The 24,760-nt window shown below is 49.0% G+C and overlaps 1 protein-coding gene across 9 annotated transcripts in view; it reads right to left on the bottom strand.

Annotated features, from left to right (window-relative positions):
* GREB1 (growth regulating estrogen receptor binding 1) overlaps positions 1-24,760 on the bottom strand; it is a 126,225-nt gene that overhangs the window by 52,685 nt on the left and 48,780 nt on the right. For 8 of the 9 annotated variants that reach the window (XR_012499213.1, XM_074341670.1, XM_074341669.1 and 5 more), the window contains 5 exons: positions 15,374-15,554; positions 10,420-10,539; positions 8,620-8,796; positions 1,534-1,716; positions 29-172 (listed from right to left, as the gene is read on the bottom strand). Coding sequence is in view for 8 of the 9 variants with exons in the window: in XM_074341670.1 (XP_074197771.1) it covers positions 29-172; positions 1,534-1,716; positions 8,620-8,796; positions 10,420-10,539; positions 15,374-15,554 (805 nt within the window). In the remaining variant the exon portion in view is untranslated. Of the gene's footprint in view, positions 1-28; positions 173-1,533; positions 1,717-8,619; positions 8,797-10,419; positions 10,540-15,373; positions 15,555-23,081; positions 23,229-24,760 lie in introns of those variants that run through there. The other variant, XM_074341668.1, reaches the window with a different exon arrangement.

Below are 24,760 nucleotides of genomic sequence, written 5' to 3'. Positions count from 1 at the left end.
CACGTCTAGCGCAGCTCCATCGCCTCACCTGCCTGCGCTGCTCCCAGCGGGGCGCTCGGGTTGGTCCCAGGAACAGGCTCACTGGGGAAGGGAGCCGGGGGCCCGGAGCTCTCCAGCAGAGGGAACAAAGAGCTGGAACATGCTCCAGCGGATGTCTGCCGACTTCTGAAATCTACAGGGAAGATGCACACGTGAAAACCAACTCACTGCTCCTCCCCTGCATGTGAGATGACTTCCTAGACCAGAGTCTGTCCTGCAGGAGAGCCAGGAACAGAGATGACCACAATGGTGCCAACACCATCCTAGTCTGCCTTGGTGTAGCCAGGGGAGGAGGAGGTGCGACAACCTCCAGGCTTGGTGCCAAGGGCACAGGACCTCTCTGAGGGACAGCTCTGACTGCAGGGAGCAGGATCAATAATGACCACTTGGGAAAAAGAGAAAAACATGTGATACAGATAAGACCTCCAGCTGCCGCCCTTCAAGTCCGCGGGGCGAGCAGGGCATCACTGGAAGGCAAAGGAACAGCTGACACCTTCCTCCACTGCCTAAGCCACTCTCTGTTGGGAAGATTAACTCCCATGAAGTATCGAACCTGTGAGGTGCTTGTTCACTGCAAGTGACCAAGGTCTCTTATCTGGTCCCACAAGGGGAAGAAGCACTGCCTCCCCAGCACCTAGAAAATGTCAGGCACGTACATAGCAGGAGCTCAAGAAGTATTTATTGAGCAATGCAAGAAAAGGAGGAAGGAAAAGAGTGATGGGAGGGGACAGGGGAGGAACGCCCAGAGCCAGCCCCTCCTGAAGCACCTTCCTCCTACTCACAGAAGCTGGCTGGGAGACTCCGGGTGACCAGAGTGAACTAATGCAGACAAGGGAGGGGACAACAGGCTGGCTCTCCTGGTCATCTTGCTGAGAACCCTTTTAGGACATGTCCCTTCACAGTTTGTTTGAGTGGGGGTATCTCACTGAGTGCCTGGGCCTAGAAAATCCAGCCCCTCCTCTCTGCCCTCATAGCTGACTGCAGCCACGAGGGTACAGGGAGACACAGAAGGGCTTCAGGACGGGGAGTGGGGCCTATCTGAGCTGATCTTTCTCTAAGCCAAGGTTTCTCGGCTTTGGCACCACTGACACCGGACCGCCTAATTCTCCAGCAGGGCGGGGGTCGGGGGGCTGCCTGTGCACAGCAGTGTTTAGCTGCATCCCTGGCCTCCACCCACAAGGTGTCAGTAGCTCTCTCCCATCAAGGTGATCAAAGGTGTCTCCAGAAATTACCAAATGTCCCCTGGGGGACAAAACCACCCCTGGTTGAGAACCTTGCCCCAAATACTGGCCACTAGAAGGCACAGCATGGTATGGCACTCGGAATGGTCCCATACAGTTGGGCTGATCCTATAAACTAGACGCCCGTAGTGCAAAGGCAGGCTTTAATTTCACAGGGCTGACCTCCAGCCCACAGTCCTGCACCCCAGAGTCGTGTGGACAGGCCCTGGGCCCCTCTGAAGGAGCCTCCACCCGCTAGAGCCGAACTGCTCACCTGAGCCTTTCCAGCAAATGAGAGGCCCTTTGGTCAGAGCCCCCTGTGCATTGCGGATCAGGTAATACTTCAGGTGTTTCTGCTTCTTGGGCTGCGTGGTCACCTTCAGATTGATGTGATTGGAGAACTCCGTGAAGTAACAGAAGCCTTTCTTGCCGCAGCCAACACAATTCCCAGAGAAACCTGGAGGAGGAAACAGCATGCACGTCCCCACCTCACCTCCATGCATTCATGTCCTGCACCACCAACCAGAGACATCCACAGGGCAGAGGTCATCTTATGCTGGCCCCGAGTCAAGATGGCCTTGACTCAGATAGGAGAAGGACCAAGAGGACTCGGTCGTAGAGATGGGCCCGGTAAGCTTGGAAGGCTGCACTTGCCTAGGGGCATATGTGAAAGCCTCTGTGAAGAGCAAACCTTACAGGACAAGAACCGTCCCATTCAGCTGTTTACACTGACCAATGACCTGCAAGGCTTTGCTCTACCTGTTTCCTTCAGGGCTGGCCAGTCCCGGAATCTCAAAGCAATTAGAACCTTGAGACTGGATCCTTTGGGAGACCTCTTCAGAGTCCAGAATCCCCTCCATGAGCTGCTGAGAAGCAATCAAGAGGTCTGCCAGACACGGCCAGAATGGTGGCCAGTGACATCTGTGGGCCCAGCAGCCGCAGAGGGGAGACAAGCTACCGAGGGTGGCGCCTCGCTGTCAGCGTCCTGCTGTCTGAGGCCAGGGTGGGCCTTTCTGGGAGTGGACGGAGTTCAGCCGTGAGGCTCCGGGAAGGCCATCTGTGCAGTGGTGACGCCCAGACCACCTCCTGCGAACTATTAAAGTCCAGAAAACGTGCTTGAAAGACCTTTACAAACTGTAAAGTCTATTCAAACTGGACTCAACAGAGCTGCTGGTTAACACAAGAGAAAAGTGGTGACACAGTGTGACCGCGGGGAGGTGTGGATTGTGTCTGTGTGCATAAGTTCATGTGCTCAGACTAGCACCTGGCACAGGGGAGACAGTAACCATCAGAGGGAGGAGGGAGGAAACAGGTAACCATCTGAGTGAACACTTAGGACTTCTGCACACACTTCAAAATTTTTATGTTCTAATGTTGTAATATTTCTAACATTTTCTAATTTTGTACGCTAATGTTTTTATTTACTCCTTTGTCTCCAACCTGGGAACCTTGAGATAAACAGCCCCACTGCTATCTAAGAGCGAGGCCCTGAGAAACCTCCCAAGGTCCCTGGAAGGGATTCTGACCCCGAGTGTTGAAAAGATGGATGAACGTGAAAGAGAACTGCAAGACCAGGGATGCGAAGAGCACTTCGCCAAGGCCTGCGCTGCTGTCGCCTTCCAGGAGCAGCCAGACAGGATACAGGCCTTTGTCCAGTGAGACACGTGTGCATTCAAGCCCCGCCTTGCTGGTGAAGTGACTTCGGGCAGGTTAACTGACATCTCTCAGCTCTCAACTGTAAACAGGACGACAGCGAACATCTATCGCTCACCGACCACGTGCCAGGCCTGCGCCAGCACTTCACATTGTAAACATTCTCATCTTAACCTCATGAAGCCCTACAAAGAATTCACAGTAGGTCCCCCAGTTTACAGATGAGCAAGTCAAGGCCATGAGAAAGTAACTGGCCTGCGGCTGCAGGTAGGACGTATCCCAAGTTGGGACTGAACCAGTCTGCTGCGTTCTCTCCTCACAAAGTCTGTCTTGTGGGAGCAGTGCCCAGTACGTGTCTAGCCCTCAATAGGTGCTCAGGAAATGTCACTTCCCTTCCTCTCCCTCGGACAGGCAGGGCTGGATCAGAGAGCAGAGGGTAGCCAGGGTCAGGAGACTCAAGTCCAACCCTACACAGCCCCTCACGGTGCCATGAGATACGGGGGAAGTGGCTCAGTCTCTCCGGGTTCAGGTTTCCTAACCATAAGAGGGAAGGTGAGGACTAAATGGGCTCTAAGCATCCTTCCAGAACCAGATAGATGATTCTTTTTTGAAGCATCCACAGTGGCTTCCCTTGGATGCGGTGGGCAGCCTCTGAGTTCATGGCTTATGGCTGGGGGGGGGGGGCCCAGGTTTACTGCTAGAGCCCCTCCCTTTGCAGAGGGTCCCCTCCAACCAGGACGGCTCTGGGTGCCTAAGCCTTCCTTCTTGAATCACAGTCCAAGGAGGCCTCACTGCTGCCACTGCTCCAGGTACGAAGGGTCACAAACCACTCATCCAGGCCCACCCGCCCTCTGTGCCTCCCTGCCCCTTCGTCCGATGCCCAGGGAGGCCTGGGTCCAGGCTGCTGTCCCCAGGCAAGCGGTCACCTGGACCAAGCTGGCAACCCTTCATGAAGATGCAAATTTGACAACTATTTTTGAGCACACGGATGTTTTGAGCTCTCATTTAAAGAACACTTGCTGGGATGAAACCAGGTGCCCTGAGGAAGACCAATAAAAATATAGCCACTGACTGTCTGGAGGAAAGGACAAACACAAATCCTTAACTCCACAGGAGGAGGTGGTAAGCACTGACCAGAAGGAGCAGCGGCCACACCAGCAGCTCCTCCCGTTTGAGCAGCATCCCAGAGTCTGTGAGAGGCTTCACACTCAGGCTTGCTTAAATCTCCAAACAGCAGTCCTACAGCTAAATCCTTCTCTTCTCTCATAGAAGGGGAGCCTGCAGCTCCTCTCTGCTAAGCTGGGCCAGCGTGCATGGGAAGGACAGGTAAAGGGACAGGAGATGTTCAGGAAGACAGTTCCAGGAAGTCATCCTGAGGAGGCGGGACTTACACTGGACCTTGAAGATGAGGTTGGACCTTGAGTGGTGCCTCTGTGCTCCTTTCAAGGACGGAGCTGTCACAGGCAGGCACATGCTAACCTGGCAAGCTGAACGGCCACCCTCCTGTTCCCTGAACATAAACAGGAACTTAGGAGGAAACCAGGATGTCTCTGGTTCATTGTAGCATGTTAAGTAAAACAAACAAACAAACAAACAAACAAACCCAGAAACTGCCATTACATCTATGCTGTGAATATAAGCTGCAAACATCATTTTAAAGCCCCAACTGGATGGCAAATGGAAAAGAAAATGGGCAAAATAAAATAGGATGCTCAATTTGGGGTGGTAGGATTTGGGCAATTTTTTCCTTTTTCACTTTTTTTTGGATTTCTGTCTTTCCCATCTTGATCCTGTTTGTGGAAGTAAATGTAGCCTAATAACAAATCAGGCAAAATAGGTCTATAGCCCCCAGCTTTGATATTCCGGCCAAATTCCAATTCAAGTCTAGGAATGATCTACTTGGGTCTCTGGAGGTGGGGCTTCTCCTGCTTGGGGGCTTTCCACGTGCGCGTGGGGAGAGTAACCCGGACGAGCCGGCAGGGAGTGAGAGGCACACGGGTGCAAATGCCCACGCTCGGCAGGGAAAATACAGGAGCAGCATCAGGATTCCAGACAGGATGGGAATGGGACAGGGCTGATGGGTGGGGGAGGCAGGACAAAAGACGAGGGAAGCTGATGGTACGACGGTGGGAGGTTTGAAACATAACTCTCAGGATGCCGTAATCATCTGGCCCCCTGCCTCGGCATCTCCCTTTCAATAAACATCAATCATTCAGGCGACCTCCGAGAGATCTTTCCAAACCACAGATGAAAACATGGTCACCACCTTATTGGAGTATTTACAACGGTTCTTCAACATATAAACCATAAGAGAAAAATGAGGAAGGAAGGACGTGCAAATGAAGAGAGACAATAAGTAAGAGACTTCAGAACCATCTTAACCAAATGCCTTGGGAGGATCTTGCTTGGCTCTCGATTCAAAACACCAACTATGAGCATAATTACAAAACAAAATTTGAACACATTGGAGGATTTGATATCATGAAATTATTTTTAAATTTTTTAGATATGATAACAGTATTGGATTTTCAACAAAAAGCCCTTGTCATTGAGAGATACATGCTGAACTGTTTACAGATGAAATGACATGATGTCTGGGATTTGCTTCAAAATAATTTGGAAGGTCAAGAAGAAAGAAGAGTTATAAGTGAAACAATGTTGGCCACATGTTAGTAAGTGTTAAAGATGAAAGATAGATACCCTGACACAATCCGACTCATCACTCTAAGTTTGTAGTTTGAAACTGTTATCCTGGGTACCATAGCCTTTTCCAAATGGAACCCAATGACCCCCTCTCCTTGCAGCCCCTGCTGCAGCCTGGGCCCTGCGTCAAGTCCCAGCCACAGGGAGCTCTCGCCATTCCTCCAGGGCCAAGCTCCTTCATGCGGGAGATTCCTTCTGCCTCAGATGCCCTTCAACCCCCAGGGTATGAGCACCAAGGCCAGACATCTGGGTTTAAATTTAGGACCTGCCACTTAGTAGCTGGGTGACCCTGAGCAAGTCAGTTAACCTCTCTGTGCCTGTTTCTTCATATATAAATGCTAGGTAACAACGTACCCACCTCCCTGGGTTATTTTAACTGCAATGGTTTCCAGCACGATACGTGCTCAGTAACGTAGCTGCTGTTAGGCTCATTTGCTGCTGCTGCTCCTCTCCAAGGGACAAAATTCCATTCATTTTTCAGGGTCCAACTCCATCATTGCGTCCTCTGAGACAGTCTCCCATCACTGGGAGTCAGGACATCCTTCAGGGTCTTTGCAGCACCTGAAGCCCTCGGCTGGAGCCTGCTGCACAGGGACTTAGCAGAAACTCGATTTCTGTGGTTGCGGATACAGGCCTCCAAGCTGAGTCCTGGCTGGCCTGTGTCCTCCCAAAGGCACTGAGCTCCCAGGAAGGACAAGGTCCCACTTGGCTTTGGGGCCCCAGGCTGAACTTAGAGTCCACCTTCGGTTTGGAGTTATACGTTCCGTAAGGGCTTAGTTATCCGCCTGCTGGATGAACAAAGGACTCATTCACTCCCATCTCAGAAACGAACATTCTAGCTGGACGTTTTCTTCTCCTGTGTCTTAGCTAACAGCCAATTTTGATGAATTACCGTCAGAAAACTGAAACACACACCCTAGGTTTTAATCTTTCTGCTTTCTCAGACAAAAATCCCTCCACTGATTCAAAGTCACTAAAATGACACTCCCTTCATTATAAATTATGGGGGCGTTGGGGCCTAAAGCTGCCGTTTCCTCCAAGATACTCCACAGCCTCCATTTTATAAGGTCACTAAAATGCGCAGAGCCCTGGCCCCCAGAGGGCGGCGGGGCCACTGTGCCCTGTACAGCCATCAGGGTTAATTGCAGGAAATCTAAACAGTGTTAAGTGTGCAGGCCAAGAGCATAAAGTTATTTTAAAAGAAGAAAGCATTGGTTATTACCAGCCGGCCCTTGTTACCCACCTCTGCTGGCTTTTTGGCAAGCAATTAACAAAGACCCCACTTCCTCTATGCTCCCCGCCTGAGGGGCTGAAGCTGTTCCGGGGCTGGTGGTGAATGAACTGAAAGATCCTTGTCTCCACATTTCAAGACACAGAGCCTTCTTGATTTATTACCCTCGCAATTCCTTTACAGTCACAAAGGGGAGGAATTCGGGCAAACCCCCGGCCACCGCCAGATCAAACACTAACCCACTCACCAGGCCGTCTTCCCAGCACACCCAGCACATTTCGTCCTGAGCGGCCTTGATAAGCAAATTAAACGTGAAAGAGAATGACTCCCTGAGCTTTCCTGGTAGAGTGAATTTTCTGGATTTTTCTGGTTTTCAAATACTAGTTACAATCAGCCCATGGACCTGCCTTAAGAAAGAATTGGCCAAAACTCTTTCTCCCCCTGGTCACTGTCCCAGAGCCATATCTGCCCCTCTAGTCAGCATTCTCCTGCGTGTTTCAGAGTTTACACCATCGTGTCCCCCCGGCCCTCACGGCCGGAACCGTTTCTCTTTCTTCTCTGGGTCAGTCCCCCTCTTCCCTTCACACAGAGCCTCCGACATAAAACGTCCTCAAAAATATCCACTAAAGTGCAGGTCCCTACCCAGCTTTGGGGGCTGTATCACGCATAAAAGCGAGGTTTAAATGTTTGTACACATGGAAAGTACAGAAGAAATAAGGTGGGGGAGGGGTGGTTCAACCTAGAAGTTTTTCTCATAAACTCTCATAATCAAACTTGCTTCTGCCATGAAGATTATTCCTGACGCTATGTCTGAAGTAGACAGGTCATTACCCACCCTTCTGCTAGCCCAGCTCTCCTGAGAAGACGACACCAGGCCAGGTGAGGGGCCACATGGAAAGCACCTGCCCACTTTGCAGATGAGGACACTATGGCCCGGGGTCAGACACAGGACGGGAGCCAGCTCTCTGGGTTCTCAGCCCAAACTTCACATCTCCCGTGATTTTGCTCCACAAATGGGGTGCACACCGAGCACAGGGCCAGGTGCAGAGTAAAAGCTCGATAACCGTCTGAACAAACGGGAGCCAGGCTTGGTAAGGCTTGGCCTAGACTCTGCGCAGAAGCTGGGGCCTCCGCGTGGGCCAGCGGTGCTTCAAAAGATCAAGGCCATGGCTTCCCGACGCTGACCTTGACCAGACGCAGGACCAGGGGTGTGATGGTTAACAGGTACAGCCTAGAGCCAGGAAGACCTGAGTTTGAATCTTGGACCTGTTTTTTTACACCTGCACCCCTGGGCAAGTTCATTAGCAGGTCCAAGCCCACCCGTAAAGGCAGGATAAGAATGATCAGAGTGAGAGGTGAGAGGTGAAGTGAAGGAGAGAACGGTGGAGGGGCCTGGGCCATCACTCAGGACTTGACTGTCCCAGAAGCAGGGACACATGCTCAGACTTACTCTCCTCCTGCTTCGCGTCTGCTGGCCTCCGAGAGTGTCGAGGACAGGGTTTGGACCCTGTTCCTGACCCAGGTGGGGACTTAGGAAAGTGATGACTACAGGTACAAAAAAATTAGTACTAACTGATGAGCTTTCTAAGGAAGGTAGTCACATTTTTAAAATAACTCATTTGTGTTCCATTCCACAAAAAAATGAATAAGCGGGGCTGTGTGACAGGCGGATGTAGAGCCCCAAAGGCAGCCTGTCCCCCAAGGCAACCAATGGCCCTCCTTGTCCCCACCCCTAACAGGCCCAGAACTGTAGAGAGCACAGGAAGGACTTACCGAGAAGGGCGTTGTGCCCGTTGTCATCCGGCAAGAACCTCTTGTCGACGGCACACACCAGGAGATGGTCTGGCAGGCTGGGGGACTTGGCCCCCACGAGGAGGAAGCCCGCAGGGACGTCGATGGGCTCGTTGGAGATGGAGACGAGACGCAGGTCCCTTCCTGCCTGGCAGAACCCTAGGAGGGACACACAGGGCTCAAGTGCTGCCCAGCCAGCAGCCGCCACAGGACCCGGCTCCCCTCAGGCTGAGGGGTGAGAGTGTCCGGATCTCCCCCTTACCTCTGGACGCGGTTGAGTGAGAAGTAAATTATAAATTATTTAAGATTTATTCTGAGAGGTAAAATTATCATAACCATTGCCATTCAGAACCCTTCACCACATGCTGTTTTTAGGACTACCGGTGTCGCCATAGAATATCCACTACCAGACACGCGGGGTAAAAATGGAGACAAATGATGGTGAATTAGAATGTATACAAGATAAACCATAGGAAATGGTGAGTAATCTGATGTCTTTTACACCCTGTATTTTACGTGTGCGAGGCACAGGCACGTGTCACGAGTACGGACAGAGGACCTGGTAACACCGGTGGCCTTGGAAGAGACTCATTAGCATAGGGAAGCTTTCGCTCTGGACTCTTGCACTTTTTGTATTTTAGGGCTTTTAAATGTATTTCTTATTTAAAAATTAAGTGTCCAACAAATGGACTTACTCACGCAACAAAAACAGACTCACAGGCATAGAAAACAAACTGACGGTTACCAGGTTAAAAGAGGTAGGGTGGAGGGATAAATCGGGAGTTCAAGATCTGCAGATACACACTACTATGTATAAAACAGATCAATGACAAGGACCTCCTGTGCAGCACAGGGAATCATATCCACTATCTCGTAATAGCCTATAATGAAAAAGAATATGAAAAGGAACATATATATATGTATAACTGAGTCACTATGCTGCACACCAGAAATTAGCACAACACTGTAAATTGACTATACTGCAATTGAAAAAAAATTAAGTGTCCGAAATTAAGTGTCTGGGAAAAAGGGAAGAAGAGGGAAACAGCTGAGGTTTCCTTGGATGGGTCCTTTCTGGGACCTGAAGGCCCACTCGGCCCGATCTGCTGTGCCTTCCCATCTTTAATTACCTACAGGGATGAGGACGATGGACCCTGATGATCCCAGGGCCTCCCCTGCAAAACTCTTAGGCACTTTAGGAAGAATCTCCTCCTGTCTCTCTGCTTTACCATTCACAATGCACTGGCTCTGAGTTCTCCCATCTGGCCCTGGGCCAAGGCAGGACAAGGGAACCCTGCAGGGCAGGAGGCTGTGCCCACTGCGTGCCGCGCTCGGTCGGATAAAGCCGGCAAGGCTCTCATTTGATCACCCAGGGGGGAGTGTTCCTGCCCCCGATATGAAGTCATGGAAATGGAAGCTTGGAGATAATGTAGACCCGCTTTTTCAGCAGCAAAGGACCAACAGACTTGAACAGTTACTCCTGCTCATCAGTTCTGAGATAATACATGGTGCAAGCCCCACTGAGTTGGGACGTTCTAGTTTTCAAACAGTCAATGCAGAAAAATAAACTTTGGATCTGAATCCATTTGTAACATTGAGGGTGTCCAAGGAGGGACTGGGGACTGCTGGCCTGACAGAGCCCCACGCGCGATGTAGCCAACGCTGCAGGGACCGATGGGCATGCCTGGCCACGACCTGCTGGAGGTGCGGGCCCAGGTCACACCTCCAGGGCACAAGACGGGTGAGGGGTCCCTGTGGAACACAGCCCAGCTGGCATCTCACCATCTGTGATGCAGCATCCTTCGGGCGGGGGGTGCATCTGGTAGAGAGTCGGGGGACAGTTCTGCTCCGATCCCCCTTCTCCCTCCTCTTCCTCTTCCTCATTGTCCACTCGGCTACCACCTGGCGGGGAGGGGAGCAATGAGAAAGGCGGAAGTATGCAGGCAGCAAGTCTCGGCTAGTTAGTGATTAACCAGTCCTCACAAACACACTGTGAGCCGGGCATCATCACCCTTCTTTTCCCCCAGGATGAAAGCGGAGGCTCACTCCAGCTGGACGTCTTTCCCAAGGTCACAGACTCCGGCTCCAAGCCTGGCCTTGGGACTTCAAATCCAGGTCCACTTCCCTTCCCATCCACCACCACTGCACACGTCCACACAAGCAGCAGGGTCCAGTCCTCACACAGTTGTTGACAAGAGCATCAAGTTTGTACACAATAGGCACTCCAAGAATATCTTTGTGGGAGGTACCACAGTGTCGCATGTGGCCCATTTTACAGGTAAGGAAACTGAGGTTCAGAGACACCCAGTGATTGGCCCACAGCCCTTCAACAAACTGCTAAGCAGCACAGCCGGCATGTTCCCAGTCATGTATGAATTCCGAGCTGCTGTTCTTGCCACTAACTGCATAACAGAACACAAAATACAGTGTGAACTGTCTATACACAGAAAAAGAGAGGGGTTCAACTCTACACCATGATTTTTCCCCAAGGGGAAAATGGATGGTATCCATTACTAGAAATACAAACACACCCGAATTTGTCACACTCAGAAAAAGAGCCATTCCAGAACAGGGCCAGGCCCTCCCATGTGACTTTATGACTTTCAGAAACTTTTTTTAAGTGAAATAGTATTTTAGGAGTAATGAGAAATGTGGAATCGGCCAGGAGAGCCAGGAATTGACCATGGAAATCTCACCGCTCCGTCTCAGCAGTGAAAGAGCTTGCCTTCCTCATGGGCTTCAGGCCCTCGGGAGTGGGGCCCCTGCGCCTCATCATCTCTGTGATTGAGGCACCTGGCGGTACCACACCCCGAGATGGTGCTCGGAAAAATACCGCCCAACCTGTGCGAGCACAGTTATACCTTATTCACCCAGTGCTGCTAGAGAAAGAGGGCCCCACAGCAATGAGTTTTCAAGGCTATTGAGTACAGGGGAGTCCTTCTGACTTCTTTTAACACTTTGGGTAGAAATCTTTCTCAACGTGTCTATCTTTAGATGCCAGTTAATAAACAGCATCTTCATGTAATAGGACCGCCTGGAGCATCCTTCACTGCGCTAGGCCAGGAGACAGTTGCTTCCTCCTGTTTTGTTTCTCTGTCTCCTTCTTTAGGGCTGGTCTCCTTGCTGCCATTTCTTCTACTCTCATCTTCCCGGACTCTCACACCCTCCATCCAACCAGTGGGTTAAGGGGTTTTAGGTTAATGATGAAATCCTGTGCAGCAGGAAGAGCTCAGCTCTGGGAACTTGCGTTTTAGTACTTGGGTCTGTTGTTGTCTGTGTGGCCACGGGAAAGCTACTCAACCTCTCTGTGCATCAGATCCTGCATCTTTAAAATGAGAGGGCTATATAAGGTCACTCTGAGCTGTGACAGTCTATGTCGGGAGGCATGGCCCTCAGAGTTGCACAGAATATTCCCAAGGTGATTTAATCGGTACAGGGTACTAGGAACAGAACCTTGCTGTGGCCACCATTTTAAAAGTGCTGGTGGGCCAAGACAAAGCAGACACTGAACACTTCAGGCCAGCCCAGGCCCGTGACCTTGGGAAGGTCACAGCTGGAAGTGAGCAAGAATCCCTAGTGTCGCCATCGCTCTGGGACTAGAGGACACCGAGGTGGCAGGGAGACTGTAAAAAGATTACCCAGGAAGAGCACAAAGGGGGTTGAAGCGATGAACTCCAGAGCCTCCTTCAGGCGCTTCCTTCCTGCCCTTAACTGCAGGCACGGGGTGGTTTTAGCAGAAGGTATGGAGTCACACCCAGACCCCAGGCACAGGCTCAGGTCCCCACCGGGGGCTCAAACTGTCCTTTAGCTCCTAGGGAGTGGGTGGCTTAGAAGGCTCAGAGGCTAAATCAAGATTAGTCTGTGAGCCAGGGACTGACCTTCAGGGGCTCGGAGGGGCTGGCAAAGCACAGAGAATTAGAATGAAAAGGGGAGAGAGAAAGCCCTGAGGGCTCACAGGGGAATGTCAGCACATTATTCTGTTAAACCAAAGCGAATAGGAATTCAGACTCTCAGAATGAATGAAAGAGGAGGGTCTTAAGGCTCCAGAAGTCAAAGAAAGGGCTCGAAATCCAGTTGCTAAGAAAGCAGGATTAAAGGTCAAAGGTCTGCATCAGACATTCCAGGGCCTTAGATGGAATCAGTCAGCCAGCACCAAGCATGAGACTTTTCCTCTCAGACTAAACCAGCCTGTTTACCAAGGTCTCCCGGCAGGATGAGAGCGTTCATATGGCTTTAGAAAAAAACAACTGCATTGGAAGCTGAGGCCCTTAAAACTAAACCACAGGAATTGAGAGATTCACTCCATGGACTATGAGGGAACTTGTTTTGACATTTAGAGTGAATTTTGTTTTCTTTCCATGAGAAGAATGTATGACACTTTGGGTGGGATTACAGGAATTTATCTGCATCCTGTTTAATTAATAAATACTTATCTGTAAATGCTGGGGTTGTGTTTGTTTTGTTTGGTTGACCTCCCTTTAAAACAATAACATAATACGTACAAGGTTTTTCCCCTAGAAGGAGAGGGTAAAGCCCCTAACTCCGAGAACAAAGTAATAAGGCCCCACTGAATCACCCTTGCAAATACGGGAAATGTTAACAGATCAAGGGATGTTTGGCATCCCAGCACCCTGGTCATAAAAGTCATTCCTAATGTTATCGGCTGAGGAAGGACAGCAATAAGATAAGAGACCCTGACAGAGACACAGGCAGACAAAACAAGCCCTCTGCGCCCGGCTTTACGATGCCGAAACCAGGGCTCAAGTCGAGCGCTCGGCTGATGGTGACATTCAGCAAATCAACCTCTCTCCCCTTTTCCTCCTCCACCCTCCTCCCTCCACTAGAGACACAAAATTGCAGGGGATTTCTCTATTCTGTTTGCCAGACAAATGGGAACATCATAGAGAGGGCCTGCCCTGGTTTTCATACCAACACGAGGGCTGAACAAGCCCCCTGACAGCTGGCCAGGAGACTTCCGCACTCATCACTGGAGGCACGGGCAGCGCCAGCCTCCAAGCCATCCCTGGAAAGCTCCATGTGCCCTGCCGGCGGATGAGGGCATCAGCATTGGCATCCGGAGAAGTCAGAATGTTCGGATACAGCCTCCGGTTTAGAGGCCAGGGAAGGTCGTCTATGTAGAGCTTAGACGGGAGGAAAAGCTGATTGGGAACCTCCCAGGGCTTTCTCCCCGCCTCTCCCCTAGGGAACATCCTTAAACTTCAAACCCATTTTCCATCTTCCCAAATCACAGGATTGAGTCACTCTGGCTGGTGCAGATAAAAGCCCTTCGTAGATTTTAAAGTGCCATTCAAAGGTACTAAATTACTTATTCTTATCACCACTGTTAGTTCATCATTAGCAAAAAGTCCTTCGATAGTGTACGAAGTTAAGGATGACCATTTAATACATATTTCACAGAAGTCTATCAGCTAGCCAAAAACAGTCTATAAAATATCCCCCAGTTATTTCTCAAACTCCCCCAATGTCAGAGTAATTCTTCCTATGCCAGAAAAGATTGGTACCTCCGATGTGAATACCAGAGAATTCCTGGTTTTCCTAATTTGTGCTTTTGACCACATTCTTGTTTCTCTCAGACCCAGATCCAGTTCTTTTAGATCCTTAACTGTTGCTGCTTGCAAGGCTAATTTTGTAAGGACAGTTTAAAGATAGACACAAGGAATGCCTCCCCACTAGAATAAGGAACTATCACATATCACACACGTACCTCTGTGCTTCGTTTTCCTTTAAGTGCAGCCATCCCCAGCCCACCATCCCCACACCCACCCCACACACACACATTCACATATCACAGCCACCCCGATACAGGACCTGACATGCGGTATGCTTTATCAATTAGCTAATTTTATTTTAAACCACAGCCCTCTTTCCCTTCAAAAGTTAAGTGAAGTCTGCAGGTAACTTCAAGTGAGAGACAAACTGACAAAAAGAACTTCCTTAGCAATAACTCTCATACTTTGGATTGCTACTTTTGACATGAAAATACATGACTGAAAAAAACACAAGCTAAAGATTGAAAAAACACAATCAGCTTTTTCTCTGGATAAGTAAGTAAACCCTAAAGTTGTCCCCGCACCTGAAGATATTTACTTCTGGCACATGTTAAATTCATCAGGGTTTGCTCTTGGTTTTTAAATTTCCAGAGGGCTCTTGTAACTTCTATCACAATGAAAAGCTACCTGTACGACTTTGCAAAGATATGGCCACGAATCACAAAGAGAAAAAAATACAACTGAGGGTCAAAAGCATGTTAAAATGTCTTATTCATCCATCAAGTGAGACCATCAAACGTTTTAATAAGAGTATAAGTGGGGGGAGGTTATAATTCAGTGGTAGAGCACGTGCTTAGTTAGCATGCATGAGGTCCTGGGTTCCATCCTCAGTACCTCCATTAAAATAAATAGATTAAATAAAAACCTAATTACCTCCCCCTGCCAAACAAAAACAAAAAACAAAACCAACAAGAGTATAAGTAACAACCAATTTAGAACAGTCTAACACAGCCCTCTTTCTTTCTCTGATTAATTCAGTGGATAATTTTATTCCTTGCAACTTTATGGCTGAAACTTTTTTCAGTTTTAGCCAAGAAGGAATGCATGTGCAACTTTCTAAGAGTTCTGTCCTGCTAGACTCAACAGTTTCTACACGGAGCAGAAGAGGAAAGAGTTTCCATTGCTAACATTACTGCACAGTCTTTTCGTTTAAAGGCTTCTCCTACCTTCCAGAGCAGAGAGCTGCTGCTCCGCTTCCAGGTACAACTGGGAGAAGACGGGCCTGGGCACCAGGCTGTTGGAGCGCAAGGAGGCCTCGATGGAGTTGTGCAAGACCTCTTCAAACCGCGTCGTCTTCAGCTGTCCAGCGTAAGAGTTCCCCATCTCCAGAAGAGAAGAAGGAGCCTTCTGTTTAAAACGACATTTCAGTTTCGGTTAAGAAGCGCGACCCCGAGCATGAAGCCCCCAGGTAGAAAGTAGCCCTGCTGCCAGGAGGGGAGGGCCGTGTGTCCCCAGCTCAGCCCAGAGAAGGAGCGGGCGGCTCTCAGCTGCAGCTACTGCCGGGCAATTACAGGAAGTTATATAAGTAACAGCTTTCTCTGATTCAGCACTCAGAGCGGAGTCAGCACCTCTAAGGATGCTTCACTCAAAATTGGCCCTTCATCATCCGCAGGTTACACACACACACACACACACACACACACACACCAGCTTTTCCCTTCAAGGTGATCCTGCTTTTGAGACCCCAGACCAACGATGATTTCTTTTCCTTGACCCGCAGAAGAAGAGCCCTGCACCACTTTATGTGTGTGACAAGGCAACGATCCGTGACAACCAGTCCCCAGACTTCAGGATACAGGACTCGGCCTCCCCTCACCTTCTCAGTAGGAAGGCTGGCAGATTTCCCAACACCGCCTTTTCTGCTAAAAGGCCAATTATGAACCTTTCCCCGTTAAAGTCTGTTTTAGTTTATTCTGTTTCCTTTGTACAAGTAATGCAGAATTACTTCTGGAAATCTGGACATTGCAGAAGAGGGTGGAAAAACAGGAGGAGAATCACTATGTCCACCACCTGAGATAACCACTGTGATTTTTTTTTTTTGGTGGTAGCTTAAGATTTAATTCACATACCATCCCATTCACCAACTTAAAGGGTACAATTCAATGATTTCTTTTAGCAAATTCACAGTGCGGTGCAACCATTGCACAGTTGATTTTAGAACATTTTCATCACCCAAAAAGGAACCTTGTACCCTTCAGCCATCAGCCCTCAAGACCCGAGTCTTCCAGCCGCTGCTAACTGACTTTATGTCCCTAGACACATAATGATGGAATCATACAGCATGTGCTCTTTTGTGATGGCTGCCTTCCGTCAGCACCACGTTTCCACGGTTCCTCTGTGCTGAGCACGTGTCAGTACTTCCCGTGATACTTTGATGTATTCTTTCCAGACTCTTCTGAACTTGGGGACAGAAGGGAGATGGGAGACTGCACCCACCTGGTTATAATCACTCTATGATACAATTTTTGATTCTGCTCTTTTCACTTGACAAAAACATTTGACCCAATCTTCTCCCAAATGCTGTCAGAACCATTTCAATGGCTGCATCACAATCTGTCGAGTGAAAATTCAGATACTTGCTGAGACAGACAGTTAAATCTCTATACTTAGTCCTTCCCAATAACTGGCATTTAAATTTATATTCCTTCCTAATGTTTTCTGTTTATTTTCTATTTCATTTAGTTTTTTGTTTTATTTCCCTCTTTCTTCATTACTGTCTCACCAGCTGTGAGACTGACTTCACATGCCAGGCACCGCCTCACACATCACTTTGATTTCAGACGCACGTAAGAAAGTCCCCTCGTCCTTGTCCTGGAGGTGGTGTGGCAATTTCAAGATGGGACCGCTGGTGCCCTAAGGAACTCTGGTTTCCCTCCTGAAGGGAATACGGGCTGGTGTCATCCCGCTGATTTTCTGCCTCTTTTGTAAGGAAGGCCCAGCCTTCCTCCTTCCAACTAGAAGTAAATGGAAACCATTAAACACTTCCTGCTTGTGGCAGTAATTCCTGACCACAGGGCCCCCTTGGTCAGCCCCGGCTTACAGCCTGGGGAAATGAGCTCTTGGGAGGATTGCTTCAGGAATTAGCCCCAACAAAAAGAAAGAGCTCCTGAAAGGGAGAGGTCAGCGGCTGGAGCCACCTAACAGCCTCAGCCTGAGTCAGAGGAGGCTCCAGGACCCGCTCGTCTGCCTTTTTTCTTGACCTGCTGCCTACTTCAGAACGCAAAAGAGGGATTCCCAGCCACATCTGGGGACCCTTGCATGAGTTTCAATCCAGGGTGGTCCATGTAAAGCTGCCGCCAATTAATAACATCACAGATGCCTCCGATTTCTATAGATCTTTGAAGAGCTTAGCGCACTCAGAAAGAAGCTTGAAGCCCAGCTCCTTTCACATGGGGCCCCTGCAGAATCATGCTTGATGACTGGATGAAAAAAAAAAATGCTTGCTCAGGGCATCCAGACCCTCCTTCCCAAGGTCCTGTTCAGCTCACCCGGCAGCTGACTGGCACCCTGAGCCCACAGGACTCCACCAGTTAAGGGAGATCAATGCCTGAGGCCAACAGAGTGATAAAGAGGAAGAAAGAAAATGAACAGCTTCTAGCTCCCGTGTGCCAGGCACACTCCCTTGCTTAACACACTTAGCAGCCACGTAGGATATCATCATGAAGATGGAGAAGTCAAGTACTGGACAGGATAAGTAACCTGAAAGAATTCTTGTTGAAAGAATTGGGAGTTGTGGGGAGGAAGGAAGGGGAGGGGAGGGAAAGAGAAAAGGGGGGAGGGAAAGAGAAAAGGAAGGAGGGCGGGAGAAACACAAAAGGGACAACGGCACAGAAGAGTGTTCACACTCAAAAAAAGGAAATATGATTTTACAACCCTAAGCAAACATCCAAGCTTTAATAAGCAAATAGTGAGAGAGAAAACTACCTCCCTCTCGATCTAATGATGCATTTGAAATCATAAGGAAATGCTGGAAACTGAGGATGGGGCAGGAGTGCTGAGAACCATGGGAAAATGTTGTGGCCCTTTTTGTTAGTTCTGCTGGACCACAAGCCGGCGTTGTGGGAACTTCCGACCTGCACATGGCAGTACTCCTTCCTGCAGACAAGACCACTCGCCCGCCAGGTGAAGAGGATTTGGGATCAGAGGGCAGAGCAGGCTGAGATCCAGGCCCGGCAGGGGCTCCTTGCCGTGTTAGGATCCCACAGCTGTCAGATGCAGATCTAAAGAATTGGAGAGAGGAGAGCCTAACTCAGGGTCAAACACAAAAGCCTGACCCTTCCGAATGCCTAGTGGAGCCAAGGCAACATGTGTGACAGGCCTCCCAGGGCTGGGCTTTGACCACGCGGGCCCGGTGCACTGCCTCTCTGCTCAACTCCCACTGCAGCTCCTCAAGTCTGCACGCTGAGGGGACTCTTTTCACTTCCTAACACCTCCTTCCCTTCTGCCTGCAATGGTCAAACCACAGCCTTCACCTTCATGCACAAGAGCCTGGTGTCGTAGATGGGAGAGAGCATGTGTGACTCACAGGGCCTTGGCATTCTCATCTGTAAAGTGGGCACTTTGAAGGCCAGACTGCTCATGATGGAAAGTAAGAGACAGAGTGTGTCAAGGTGCCTAGCATAGCACCTGGTGGTCAGTGTATGATCAATAATTTCTAGCTAAATTGGAACATTCATGTGAAAAGATAAGAATTTCAGATCATATATGACAAAAAAGTGCTATGTTCCCTAAATGTTACAACGTAAGGTAGGGGCAGGGGGTGCTGGGGGAGTTAGTGAGAACCTGGGGAGTCAAAAGAAGCTGGTACTCAAAGTGGGGTGAAAAGAAAGCACAGGATATTTTGGGCCAAAAATTGGGAATAGCATTTGAGAAAGAAATGAGAGGGTACAAAGGCATGACAGCTCCACGGATACACACGTGCTCTAGAGAAGAAAACAAGTTCATTTGATGAGTAGTGAAGATGGTGTAAAAATGAAACTGAGGGTACAAATTAGTCACTGTTTAGTAGACAACAGCCCTGAAGCTTCAGAGCTAGGGATTTGTGGTGATAAAGGTGATGTTTTAAGCAGGCCAGTCGGACAGAAATGTTTGGAATAAAATTGGGGGAAAAACTTGGAGGCAAGAGGCCAGGTGGACACTTTCAATTGGCCTGTTTCTAAGAGTGAAGCACAAAAAGTTGCTTGGAAACCAGTCGGATGGCTGGTGAGCTTCAAAGAAGATAATCAGATGTGAGTCTGTTCCCACAAATCAACCTCAAATATAGCTCCATGTCAGCTCAAATTCCAGAATTAGTACTTAACTTCCACAGGCCCATCTAACCTTACAAATGCCTATGAACTTGACCAGACAAAGACTGACCCTAGGTGAGTCTGCAGACCAAGATGGGCTATCTCAGCATGCTCGTGATGGCTGAGACACCTAGCCCAAGCCATTCTCTTCCCTTGGCGCCCATAAATCAAGCTGTTTCATTTGGAGGAGTTGTCAAGAAAGAGAAGTAATCTCTAGGTCGAGTTGAAGTTCAATGAGACTAAATGCGGGACAGAAACTTCAAGGAAGATCACGGAAAATTACCAGTGCGGACAAAAGAAGGAAAGTAGGCTTCCGGGGAAACAGGACAGATGGAGTACACACATTATCTCTGCTCCCTCCAAAACCACGCTAAGATGACAGGAATATATAGGTATAAACAAAGACATGGAGGGGAGAGAAACCAACAGCAGACAAGATATGCCAACAAAACTTAGAAGATGCAAAGCAGGAAGTGGTGATACACTTTGAAAGAGTAAGAACTAAAGCCCAGCCCTGCATATATATCCTGAAAAGACAAAAACTCTCATTCAAAAAGATACAAGCACCATAATGTTCATAGCAGCACTATTTATTGCAAAGGCTCAGAGAGGTTTGGAGACCTATCTGATGACACACAGCTAGTGCCCCATCTGAAATTGAAAGCCCATCTCCAAGAATCTCTTCCATGAAAAGTAGTGATAAGAAGTTTAAACTAACAGAATTTAAAATCTCAGACATCCTCAGTTTAAGGATTACAAACCTGTACAGCCATTACCTTCTAGTGTTTTTTCTAGTCATAACAAGACATTTCCTAGTTTTACAGAGAGCTACCAGCATTCCTCTGAACTTCCAGAGGGAAGCACTGGGAAGTCAGCCTCACAAGACTAAAGCACACACACATCCCAAACCAGATGTCCTCCTAGGCTAAACACTCTCGTCAGAACTCTGGGAGCCCATAAAACCCTGAGATTATTCATAGGAGAAGGTTCTACCTGGACTCACAGAACCGCATGACCAACCCTTATTTAAAGTCCCTACCATAGAACTTATACACACAGTACAGCATTATATCCAAAGTGAAAAAAAAAAGAATATAAAAACCTCTGTTTATATCTATTTTATCTAAGCACTATGATTTTTCAGCCTATGTTTCATAATGTAAATTATACACAGTATAGACTGCGGTCCATGTATGCAATCTGTAAATCAATAGACAGATATTTACAAATATATGAGGAGGGACCTGAGTTTGAATGGAAGACAATTTGCTTAGTTTTTATTTTGTGCCAGCAGTATTGTGGCAAAAGTATTATTACCTTCACTTTGCAGATGAAGAGACTGAGTCTGGGATTTAAAAGCATTTTGTGTCTTCACATCTTTGGTATTTTTTTAGCAATAAAAACAAAAAAAGCAAGAACATTTTAAGTAATCATCAAAATAGTCATCATTTATTAGGGCTACTTTACGTGGACAGTTTTCTTGGTTTACGTTCGTCATTTATTTCATTTGCATCCTGGCTGTAAAATGCACCTAGCACGGTTCTCATTTTATACAGTAGGAAACTGAGGCAGATGAGATTAAGTGACTTGTCCAAGGTCTCACATCTGGGACAATTTTAGAATGTCCAATAACGACCCGAAGCAAGTGAATCTTCGCTATCAATGAAGCCAGTGACTTCAGAAAAGGGAGCGTTTTTTTTTAAGTTTGTTGGGTTTTTTTAATTTTAATGGTGTTCACTTGTCCAAAACTCTCGGTTCGAAGAGGCTCGCCTTAGGTTCTTTCTTTATCAAGGAGCTTTATCAAGGGGAGGCTGCCATGGCAAGAAAATACAGGCTCAGTAAATGAAAAGCCCCATTTGAAAAGACACATTTCTAGCCAGAAAAAGCAAACCAAAAGCATTCTAAGAATGCTACCTGAAGACAGGTCTCCTGGAGGGAGGAGAGGGGGAGGCTCACTGCTGCTTCAAGCAGGCAAAACAAACAAACAGTCTGCCGGCGGGTGGGCCAGGGCCTGGACAGTGTCCGCCTCTCCGACAGCCTGACTGACCCTTCCCTAGAGATTAAAGCAGGGATTAAATCAGACTCCAGCCCTTTCAAAGAAAAATACTCTAGCTCTCGCCTCTCCTTGAAATGACCTTTTCCCTTTTGCTTTCTTTCTTTCTTTTAAGAACAGACTATCAAAAGTTTTGCCCAAGAGGCAGAAAATCCATTTCACTTACAAGGCTCACCGACACCTCCTGGGGACTCTATGTCCAGCTCCACGCTGGGCCCACAAGGATTTCCCTTTCACTTCGCCTTTTATCAGTCAAGGAACAAGGTCCCTCTGCCTAAACCCAGAGTCCCCATCTGTCAATGACAGTTATTGAGTTTCTGCAACGGCTAGAGCTCACTTCCTAAGATAACACCCTAAGGTAGCTCTGTGCACCCCCAGCTGCTGCACATGGGTCATTTTGTTCAGAAAAGTAAAGCCATCCCCTCCTACTGCTGCTCACCCGTCAGATCCAGCTCTTCCCCATTCCCCACAGGGATCTCGGTTAATTCAGGACCAACCATCATCAACATCCCATTTCCTCCGGACATCCAGAAGCACACCTTGTTGGCTGGGTCCCTCTGTGTGCGGAGACTGAGGCCAGCCATGTGCTGGGGGCAAGCTCTTCAGTCCTCAGTCATGGTGTCCAGTTAGAGCAAGACCAGCAGGACTCTCAGAGAGGGCCTTACAGTCCCTTGGAGTTATAAGGTAATAAACTTCTCAGTAAAGTTACACTTTACCAACTTTATACAATTTTTCAAACTTGAGCTTTGCAAAGTGTTCATATTCTGCCTGCGAGGTGGTAAAAAAGCATGTCCTTTTTGGAATAAAACCACCAGGGGCTTAGTTTATGGCTAGCTTATTTCAAGCTGTGTGGCCTTGGGTAAGTTACCTAACCTTTCTGAACCTCCATTTCCTCTTGTAAAATGAGGATAGTATGAGCTACCTTCCAGAGTTGTGATAAGGGCTAAATGAACTAACATACAGAGAGTTGTTGGCATATAGTAGATGTTAGTAAGTTCTAGCTCCTCTCTAAAGTTGGAATTGACTGCTCACAATTCTAATTTTTAGATCTTGACTTAATTTGATTCACTGCACTCCAGGAGCAATAATGAAACTGGCTTCCTTTGGGGGTACATCAGCTGCAGTGTGCCTACCCGGGAAGATGCCATGCCCACCCTTGTCATGCCCTGTCCTCTCCAGACTGGAAGCTCTCTGACAGCAGGAACTATTCTAGTCACCCCTTTATTTCCCATGGTGCCTGGGACACTGCAGGTCCCGGACAAGGACTCCTACGGGAGGCAGAGGGAGATGGAAAGGGACAGGGAGAAGACCTGTTTAAGGTCACAGTGAGGACTGCCAAGAAACAGCCAAGAAATGGAGCTCAGTCCTGCCTGAAAGCCTCACAGGCAGCCTTGGAAGCCCCAGGTGCACCCAGTGAACACATCCGAGGCTTCCATTTTGGCCCCCAGAATGTTCCCAGGATGCTGCTGCTGTCACAGTTCGGGGAAGTGTATTAGCCAGTGCCTCCCTGCCCCGGGTGTCACCTGAACTCACCTGATTGTTTTCCATTCCAAGCAGGGTCAGAAGGGAGCCCTTCCCGCGAGCATCAAAGTACAAGATGTGCGCGTCTGTTCTTTCCTCGGAAACACATCGCTGCCCCCTGGGCCCTGTACGTGCCTGTTCACCCTTCAGTTTCAGCCAATGTCCACAGCTCCCTCTTCCACCCCCACCCCCAGGACTTTGCTCGCACCTCACTGGGCTCCAGGTTTCTCCCCCTAAAGCCACACAGAGTGTGTCTGTGTCTCCCACCTCCTCGGGGGTTTGACCTTCTGGGTGTAGCAACCAAGCTCACTCATGCCCCACGGAGCCCAGGACAGTTTCTTTGGAGAGCACATCTGACAAAGGGTCAGGCTGCCGAAGACCCTGTGCCCCCGCATCCCTCAAGCCGCCCCAGCTCAAAGAGAAGGCGCAGCTGGGTGCCTTCAAGGTCTCAGACCAAGTTCAGACGGGAGGGTGTGTCCTGAGCCACAAATCGGCAACTCCAGGCCTGTTCTCTCCCTCCTCCATGACAAACGAACTTTCCTCTTCCAGATTCATCGCTTTGCCTTAAAATTAAATGCTTAAATAGTCTAATTGGAAGAAGTGACAGAAAGATTTCACTCCCACTTGGAGCTCAGGGTGAAAGTGAAATATACCAAGTCTGTGATCTGAAGAAACTCCCAGGCAGGTCAGGAGTGCAGGTAAGCAAGGCAGTGTAACCGCTGCCTTCGCAGGGATTTAGGCAAGAGGGCAGCTCCTAAGGATACAGGGAAGGGAGTGAAAGGTCCTCTCAGGTCAGTCTCAGGGCGCCTCCGAGAAGAGCTGAGTCGAGAAGGGTGAGTACAGGTTTCCAGCTGAAAAGAAGAAACTGCATTCGGGCAGAAGGGGGGCGATGCACCCACGTGTGATGGGGGACACAGGTCCTTGCAGATACTGGAGCACCGGGGTAGGAGGGCAGCGAGGGCCAGTCTAGACTAAGCCCTGCTAGTGTGGTCAGATTTAACCCTGTAGAGCCTGGCAAGGACCTTAAGCAGCCAGGATCAGACTATAGTGAGAGATTAATTAGGCTTTCTAAGGAGAAATAAAGGAGAATATTGCAATGTACTGCTACTCAATATACTGCACAGAGACTGGCTCTATGTGGAGGCTGAAGGAGGCGGGAGGTGGGGCTTTAGAAAGAGGAGGAAGTCAGTGGTGCCACCATCCCAATGCAGAAGACAGGGGCTGCGGGGGGTCTGAGGAGCCCCTCCAGCATGCCCTTGCTTGCTGTCTGCTCCCTCACAAGGAGCCCTCCCTCATGCAGAGCCCCGCGTGGTCTGGGATCCACTTGTCTTTGTCCTCTTTCTCCTCTCAGCCTCGCCTGGAGAGCTGACTGTGGCAAAGAAGAAAGTGGCCGTGCCTGGAGTCAAAGCTGGAGTTCAAGTCCACGAGAGAGAAAACCCGTCCACGGCGCCTGCCCGGCCTCTCTTCCCCTCCCTTTGCTATCTGCCTCCATTCTGAATCACATCCAAAACACACCTGTGATCCTCAGCCTTTCCAATCTGTCCCCTTCTAGAAGACAGCTTTCCCCCAGAATCCCTGCGGACCTCAGAGCCTCCCAGAAGGTAACCAGCATAGCCCCCACCCAGAGTCTGAACAGAACACCCCAAACTCCAGCTCGGATCTGCGTTGCCACTAGTCCCCATCCCTTCCTC

Source organism: Camelus bactrianus, chromosome 15, assembly GCF_048773025.1.
Source record: "Camelus bactrianus isolate YW-2024 breed Bactrian camel chromosome 15, ASM4877302v1, whole genome shotgun sequence".
Taxonomy (NCBI): Eukaryota; Metazoa; Chordata; class Mammalia; order Artiodactyla; family Camelidae; genus Camelus; species Camelus bactrianus.
Note: the sequence above shows the minus strand (reverse complement) of the source record. Positions and strands in the feature narration are given on the sequence as shown.